The sequence below is a fragment of the Anopheles cruzii genome, chromosome 3 (assembly GCF_943734635.1).
Source record: "Anopheles cruzii chromosome 3, idAnoCruzAS_RS32_06, whole genome shotgun sequence".
NCBI classification, from domain to species: Eukaryota; Metazoa; Arthropoda; class Insecta; order Diptera; family Culicidae; genus Anopheles; species Anopheles cruzii.
The window spans coordinates 29157301-29166047 of record NC_069145.1 but is presented as its reverse complement, the minus strand read 5'-3'; the positions used below and the strand labels follow the sequence as shown (position 1 = coordinate 29166047).

The 8747-nt window shown below is 51.7% G+C and overlaps 1 protein-coding gene across 1 annotated transcript; it reads right to left on the bottom strand.

Moving 5' to 3' along the window:
- Positions 1-4299: 4299 nt before the first annotated feature.
- Positions 4300-8747, bottom strand: LOC128271449 (segment polarity protein dishevelled). The gene is made up of 3 exons (XM_053008985.1): positions 7058-8747; positions 6837-6869; positions 4300-5607 (listed from the first exon to the last, which is right to left on the bottom strand). The coding sequence occupies exons 1-3, from the start codon at positions 8745-8747 to the stop codon at positions 5330-5332; spliced, it is 2001 nt and encodes a 666-aa protein (XP_052864945.1). The 3' UTR covers positions 4300-5329.

The window sequence follows — 8747 nt, the reverse complement described above, 5'->3', positions numbered from 1 at the left end:
ATATCACAACATCATGCGCCCGTGCGCACGCCGGACGGAGGGAACGGACGAAACCTGTCCAATTCCCGCCGGCTCCGCGGACCGGCCGATGAAGTCCGCATTTTTTTGCCCAGCAAAAATTACAGGAAGCACCTCGAAGGTGCAGAGGAAAGGGCGCAAAAAACGTCCCAACCGGTAGCAGCACTCGCGGAGCACCATTTTTCAACACCTGCGAGTGGCGAGTCGCGGCGAAGATAGAGCGAAACCCCTTTTTGGGGGGTGTTCTCCGGAACCGGAGCCGGAGCGGGAGCTCTGGAGCTGGTGTGAATGAATTCTCCTCACATATCAAGGTAATAGAGCCAGGCCGAGGCCGAGGTGCGAAGGACAGCCGCGGAATGCATTGGAAGCATCGTAGCGGCACCAGCAACAGCAGCAGCAGAAGAGCGTTCGTGGATCTTCAGGATAGTTGGAAGTCGCGGGAAATGGAAAAGTGAAGTGGGAAAAATATTAAAACGAATGAAATAAATATCCACCCTTCGCGCGCTGGGGGACGCTCCTGATCTGGGGCTGAAGGCGCATACACTGGCGCCGCTACCTGATCCCAAGCAGTTTAGTTGGCGCGTCCGCTTTTCTATGCCCTTTTTATATGCTGGGACTGCGTGTCTCTCACTCTCGGGGCTGTTGCTTCCAGTTTTTATACCCCACGGGCGATGCGTCGCTTCCACAAAGGCTCCCATACGCTGTGCTTTTGACGCCGTATATTGGCCGGCGGATAGGGTTTTGAGCCGCGACCGAGCGCTTCCGTCGGGACTGGCTACTGTGCAATAGATTCACTTTAGTTTTGGCTTTTTATGTTCCATCGAATGCTGTTCAAGGGAAGCTCCCGATCATTTTTAGACCATTCGTGCAAGCCACGCACGGCACGCTCTCTCGCTAGATATTGATGAAATGCGTTGTAAAACATTCCCCATTCCCTATGGGTTCTGTGAGGTTTCTGGTTGCCGGTCACCAAATCCATAGAATCCGACCGTGCGTTTCACACAGTATCAATTTGTTATGGTGTTGGAACAAAATGAAGCAAGATATTATATTCACTCGCCAATTTATGGAGAAGATTGGCCACTTTATGAGTGAAAAAAAGGAACAAAAAAGTAACAGATTCACTCTGTGTCGCCTTTGTGTTTATTATAGAGCCAATCAATGGCGCGGAAATTTGAATTTGTTAGCTCAGCAAAAATACTGCTACTTTTCTAAACATTCCAATGATGCTGTGTTTGATTTGATTATTCTAAAAGTCTGATCTATGTAGACGATTCAATAAACAGACAATGATCAATAAACGACCAGAATTTCAGTTTTTCTTCAAGTTCTAATCAATCGTCGGCCTTATCAATCGTCAATCTTAATCGTTTCTTAACAGAACTATTCCCAATATTGCTTTTCCAATTGCGGAATGTAACTTCCCAAAAGGAACCGGAACCATGGAATCAACCACAAGCCTTAGTCGCCTCGTTCCAACGACGGCCCACCTTACCTCGTGCTCCCGGGAGGGAGGACCTGACCCGCCAGCAAATGGGCACTCGTCCCAGCGGCAGCGGATCTAAAGCACCGGACTTAATCCGTTTTCAGGCGGCGTATTTTGTGATTCGCTTACACGGCACGTTGTGGCGCCATTTCTCTCGCTCCCGGCGCCAGATGTCGCCCCGCGAGGGCAAGCATCAACTTCCGGAGACCTCCAACGACTGCAATTGAAACGAGAGACCTCCCAACTCACTCGCGCACCAAACAATCACAAAAACACAACAATAAACAAACTTCGCGCACTTCCCGTAAAATCGTGAAACGCGACCCGAAATGCGAACCGACGGCGACCGGGCGTATTACCGCGCGTGCGAGACCGACCCGATCCGACGGGATTGACTTTCGATAATTCTTTTTCCCCGTTTCCCTGTAGGGATTTGTGTTCCTAGCGGAGGAGGAGGCCCTTTGGTCGTTGCACTCTGCAACCGGATCGAGCGACGGATCGAGCGACGGTTCTCGCTGTTCAATGAGTCAACGGGCCACACCGAATCCGCGATAGTGGCTGGCAGCTCTGAATCTGGTGGGCCTCCTTTGACTCCGCGTATTCCGCTTATTTACGACTGCCGTCACCACGAAACGGCGCCGCCTGCTCCGTCTTTATTAAGCATCTTTTCCCGTTTTTTGTTCCGCAGCCGCAGAATAGCTGCTGCCGCTGTCAATGGAGATGCTTTATTCTTTTATTATTATTATTATTATTACTATTATTTTACCGTCACTCTCTCCCGTTTACGGTTTTCGCTCGCGGATTGAGCATCGCCGGAGAGCAGAGAGAGCGGGCGCAACATTCGCTCCGTGCGTTTTTGACATTCGCTCCGTGCCGTGCGATGTTTTCCTCCTAATCAACACACACACACTTTCGCGGGCACGGTTCACCAAACACACACACAGTTACGCAGAGTACGCGAAGAAGAATCACTGCGTTCGCGCATACGCCGTGCCTCGCTCTTTTATGCACTTTTCTCACGAGAGCATCGTCGCGGTCGCGGGGCACGTACCACACACGCCGCACAGCAAGAGAGCCGCGTAGCGGGAGAGAACGAGCGGCCGCGTGGAGAGCGAGACCGCACACTCGGCGCTCCGCCAACGGACGGCGGTGCGAGCGGGACAGACGATCACCCGTTTGCTGCGCCTGCTTTGATGAATGATGCTGGCGACGGCTCCTGGCGAATGGCAAAATCTGTTTTTCACTGAAACTGAACACCCGCGGCCACAGGGAGGCCACACTCGAGCACCGTCCGATTGCCGGGCACTTCCGGGACCGTTTCCGACCCGCCACTGCTGGCGTGGCGTCCACTAACGTTGCACAATTTCGGAAATTGGGCGAGCGACCTTACGCGGCCTCGCCTACAAAGGGTTTTCTTTTCAAATCTGAATTGTTTACAGCGCCAGCGCTGGTATAATTTGGATCGTGATTCAACGTTCAACCGAATCCGAACCGAACCACTCACTATAAACCTGCGACTGCGACTGTCACGGACTGTCAAAAAAACATCGCACGGAAGTGTAGCGCGGGCCCGTCGAAGGTGTGCCTAACGGTAAGACATGGAAAATCGCAAAAAATTTAAAATGAAAATTGATTAAAAAGGTTTACTTAGTCCAACGGAGATTGGAGATGGAAATTGGAAATGAATAAAATCAAAATGCCAGCGATTCGCGTTTAATTTGAACGGTTAAAATGGTGGACACCCCAATTCAATGTAATTCTCATCATCGATACCGATTTTAGGGAATTTTATTCATTCGACGCTTTCTTTCATTGTACCCAGGCGTGCACCCCAATTAATGACACAGCTTAGGTGGATTACAAGTTCAATTAGTTCATTTGCTTTATTACTTTGCATAATCATCATCCTGCATCTTCCGGCTTTCCATGTTTATTTTCCTTCCCTTAATTCCCACACTTTGCTACACAGAACACGACGCTGCGTGCTGCAAACCCCTGCCGCCCACGGTGGCCTCCGTGGTTGGCGCCAATAGTATATTGTTAAATTTTGTTGTTTCCTTCTCAATATAAATTCGTATTTGATCGCAATATTCGCAGTGGCTGTGCTGTCCGTGTTTTGATCCCACTATTAGTGTGCTGCTCCGTCCACCCGAGGGCGCGTGAGTGTAGAAATTTGGCCGCACTGTTGCTGTTGTGGTCACCACCCCGTGCACTTCTATCCTTGGGGGTATCGGGCTACTTCTTGATCGTGATCGCGCCTGGACTCCTCGCGCGTTTCCCTGAACGCCACTACAAAACGGAGCTGCGACAAACTGCTGCGACTACGTGAGAGATACGGCCGAGATTACGGGCAAAAATTCATTCGCAAATTGCATCTTACCCCCACCGATCGATTGAGTTTATAAATTAGTGAGACAAATGGCCGCGCTTTGTCCAGTGACCCGTGCGATGCCGGCACTTGCCTTGTCCATCCGAGAAAAGCACAAGCCTTTCGGGGTGCACATCATGCACGCACCGCATCGCACAGCTACGATCACGATCGCTGACACCGGTTTAGTATTAGTCGGTTCCGCCTGTTCATTACCTTACGTTTTAAATGTATCCAGTTTTAGTTTTAGTTCTGCTTCGCGCTACTCGTATAATTTGCTTAAACTTATAGTTTGTTTTCTGTGTTTTGCTCCTTTTCGAACTGCCTCTGCTCATCGTCAAATTTACTGCACCTTTTCCAATTACGTTCTGCAATAAGATCATACGTTCTGTCCCTCCCCGATCATTCGATCGCGCGCGCACACACAAACACACATAGCATAGCAGTTCAGTTCCGGTATAAATACTCTAGCGTTTTGTAAAATATCTATATATATATATTTGTTGCCGTTTTGCCAATAAAATAATCGATACTCGCGTAATAATAATAATCGTAGTAATAATAATATTAAAAGTACTCATAATAAACACATTTACAATGGTTTCGGAAGAGAACGGAATCCAAGACGGTTGCCTGCGCTATCGCAACCAAATCCGGCCGGGTCCAACAAAAAACCCACGATCTCGAAAATGCGATTAAAATGTCCTTACGCGGAGCAGTGTGACCACAGCTTAGCGAGGACACAAGATCACAAACTGCGCCCGCTGGTTGCACAATGGAAGTGAAATGAGGACGCCACATAAACACGAGCCCATTCCTTTCCTTCGGAAGAACCTGCTAATGGAAGCTAAACAAGAAAGAAGAAGGAGGGAAAACCTGGGGCCGCCTTGCCGGCCTGTGTTTGCGCGGTTGGCACCCGAGAAGAACACCAACAATTATGCTCCGCCATGTGCCCTGGCCGGACCCTCTGTGTGCTGGATGATGTATGCCAAACGCCATACATCGCCCTATATTGCAGTGGAACTTTACCAAATAAAAGCATTCTCTGGGTTTCGCTTTTCTTATCATTTTCCCGGCCCTTTTGCTCGCTCTACTTACACAACATCCCCGCGCACACAGACACACACATACATACATTACGTTACGTTAGTGTTTTACCTTGTTTTATACTTTTCCTAACTTATTCTCTGTGTTTTCCCTGCTTTTCCAATAGTTTGCGATAGCTTTCGTTTCCGCCGCTCACATACACCGCGCTGTGGTCACCTGTTGGGCGGGCGTGGCACACGGGACGAATGTCGTTCCGTGCCGCAAGTGACGTGCCTCCGTCGTCGTCCGCCGTCTTCGTGGGTAGCGCCTCGTTCCGTTTTGTTTAAATTTTATTTTGGCTTTTACTTCGCCGCCCAGCCTAGGCCCTGATGCCCCGCCACCGTAGGCTGCCGCTGCCGGTGCCATCCCATTTACTGATTGTTGTAAATGTGTCCCGGTTCCTTGCGGCCTCCGGTGCGGCCAAACGACTGCTGAAGCTGCTGTTGCTGCTGCTGCTGGAGCTGCTGAAGCTGCTGCTGATGCTGCAGGGTGGTCTGCTGTTGCGGCTGCTGCTGCGGCGGAATCGGCTGGTGCTGGAAGTAGATGCTGTCCTCGTATCCCTCGTCGTCGTTCGTGCTGATCAGCTTGCCACCGCCGACGCCGCCTCCGCCTCCACCGCCGCCGCTGCCCACGCGCGTTGTCTTAAAGTCTTGAGAGACACCAACAAAACACCACAAACGGAACGGAACGAGAAAACGGATTGGTTGGTTGGTTGGTTTGGTTGAATGTTTCGATTTTTTGTTTAATCGTTGTGCAGTGTGTTTGTGTCAGCGTTCGGCAATTTTAGGATGAGAACGGATTCGTTTCGAATGGGAAATTTTACAGCAACACGACATTTAATCCAAAATAGTCATTCGGCCACTGGTCGCAGTGGGGTTGTGGAAATGGAAGAGGAGAATGAAATGGAAAGGAGAGATGGATCGAAACCGGAGGAAGGTGATGGTGTCAGTCCAGCGGGTTGGTGGTGGCGTCGACAGAGGACCACATAGTGCCAATCGTGAGGCGCGCGCCTCGGTTTGGTTGCGTGTTCCGTTTGGATTGTTTTGTTAAATTGTTTTTCTCATTGTTTTCGGCAAAGAAGGGATCGAAATGAAAGCAAATCATAAATAGCTCAAAACTGAAAGTAAAAAAACCAACAAAGAAAATTCGTGTAATGGCGGCGTTGTTTTGACGGCGATTGCGTTGGGCCGAGGTTGCTGCTGGCCCCTTTCGATGGGAATGGTTAGGAACGGAACGGATTCCGACGACGACGGGAAGTGGTGTGAACCGTGTGTGTATGTGTGAGTGTTTGTGATAACGTATCATACAGGTTGCTTGGGGAAAGGAAACCAAAAACCAACAAAAAAGGATGCATTTTTACACGAAAGAAAAGTGTGACAGGCTGACAACGGCATCGTGTCCTGACGCTACGATGATGCCCCAGCAGGAGAGCTCGTAGCCCGGGCATTGTAGCACAAAATAAGGACAGACGGACAACAATATTCATCTGGTAGTCTGGTTCAAAAAGAGGCGACACAAGTCCCCCCCTGGGGGCTTCCGTGTGGGACTAATTAGCACCACCGGCAGTTTGCGTGGTGTGGCGAAAAAAGAAGCTGAGTAGCTGGGAGGAACTGGGACTACATATTAGTTTGCAAAGTTTGGAATGTTATTGGCTCTTGATTCATACTAATTGTGTTAGTATGTACACTACTGGAAGCATTACTAGCTGTTGCCATCGCTTGCATTAAATGCAAGCGAAGTCAGTGAAAGAAGATTAAAGGCGTCACTGTAATCCAATATGCAGTATGTTAAACACTCCAAGCGGGATTAGCGGGCTTATTTTGTTTGAAGAAAGAACCATAGATGAAGACGAAAAATAAAAAAGAAAACGGGTCCCACCTCCAGTGCTGGTGCCGTCACCGTAACGGAGTGCTAGCAGAACCGAAAAGTAAACGAGAAAATTATTAGTAACGAAACGAAAAGAACGTCCGGTTTTACGGAGTACAGGGAAAAGGATTGATAGCAAACCGAAGGCCATCGCCTTCTTACGCGCCCGCGGTGCGGGGACAGTCCGGACAACAGGACGGACGGGATGTGAGAGTGAGCGAAAAATGAAGTACCTGAAATGTCTTGCTCATTACCGCGGTTCGACGAGCCGGACGACTTGTTGGACGCGTTGGCGATGGTCATCTGGTTGGCCTGCTGTATGACGGCCGCGATGTCACTTTGCGACGCGGACGTGTCCTTGCTGGTGAGGATGTCGGAGCTGCTCGAGCCGGACGACGGGTGGCGCTCGCCGGTGCACCCGTACTGGATCGGTTGATAGCCGTGCGATGGGTTGTAGTTGCCGGAGTACGTCATGTAGATCGGCGGGTTCGGCAGTGGCGCAATGTCGCTCAGCATACTTTCCGTGTCGTCCAGGGACATGTTGGAGATGTCCTGCCGGATGCCGTTACCGACGACGTAGTAACACTGCTCGGAGAACGTCAGCTTGTTGACCGTGTGCTTGATGTAGCCCCGCCGCAGCATCAGCGAGACATACTTTCGCGCCTCCCGCCGGTCACCGATGCCGTCGACGTGCTCCAGTATCCAGTTGACCACGTCCGCGCCGATGAACGCGTTCGGGATCGTAATCTTTAGCCACATACGGTCGCGGATCTCGAGCCCACTGTCCGGCTTGGTCATTGCGCGCACAATGTCCTTCATGTCCATGTCGGCGTGCAGTCGCTCGAGCACCGACTCCGGTAGGTCCGTGTTGATGGTGTCCTGCGAGCGGAGTGCGGCCGTGTGCGCTACCCACGCGCCCGGATCGATCGGCCGCACCGGTTCGGTGCGCGGAATCGTAAAGTAGCCCTTCGGGTTCGGATCCCAGCACTTGGCCACCACCAGCTTGATCGGGCCCGGCTTCTGGACCACCTCACGCAACACCCGCACCGCCTCGTCGTTGGTCATGTTCTCGAAGTTTACGTCGTTCACCTGCAGAATCATATCGCCCGGTTCGATTCGGCCGTCCAGTGCCACCGCGCCACCCTTCATGATGCTACCGACGTAGATGCCACCGTCGCCGCCCCGGTTCGATTGGCCCACGATCGAGATGCCGAGAAAGTTTACCGTGTCCATGTTGATCTGCACCGTGATGATGTTGAGCGACATCGTCGAGTCCGTGATCGAGCTGTAGGACGAGGTGCGGGACATGGACGGGGCCCGCTTCTTGCGCCGCTGCGGTTTCTTGCGCACCTGCAACCGCTGCACGCTGCTACACTCCGTCATGTCGCGATCGAGCGTGATTTCGCTCTCCGTCTCGAACAGGCTGGTCGAGTCGAGGTCGCTCGATACGACGGACGCCGACTGGTAGGTGAGCGGATTCATCGGCATCGTCATCATGCTGTTGATCGTCGGCTTATTCATGCTGCGCAGCTGCGCCAGCGTGGGCCGCCCGTCGATCATCTCCGTCGGTTGCAGCTCCGAGCAGTCGGACTGATTGGAACCGTCCGCCGTCACCAGCCACGAGACGACCTTCCCGTTGAAGCACGGCAGTATCGTCGCGTCGTCCGCAATCTCCTCCTTCACCACGCCAAAGTCCGCGTCCATCGACTTGAAGAAGTACTTGTAGTTGATGTTCTGCTTGTTCAGCACCAGCTTAAAGTCCTTCAGCGTGACCTGCGGCGCCGCCAGCGGTATCTTCACCAGGTACGGTGTCGTCTCGTCGTCGATGTGATAGATTACTTTCGTTTCGCCACCGCCCCCGCTACCGCCGGTACTGCTGCCACCGCCCCCTCCGCCGCTGCCGGTAGAATTTTTATCATCCAT

Coding starts and splice junctions, on each gene's coding strand:
- LOC128271449 (XM_053008985.1), bottom strand. CDS start 8,747: ATGGATGATAAAAATTCTACCGGCAGCGGCGGAGGGGGCGGTGGCAGC. Junction 6,870..7,057: donor TAATGAGCAAGACATTTCAG/GTACTTCATTTT, acceptor CGGTTCTGCTAG/CACTCCGTTACGGTGACGGC. Junction 5,608..6,836: donor TGACGGCACCAGCACTGGAG/GTGGGACCCGTT, acceptor GTGTCTCTCAAG/ACTTTAAGACAACGCGCGTG.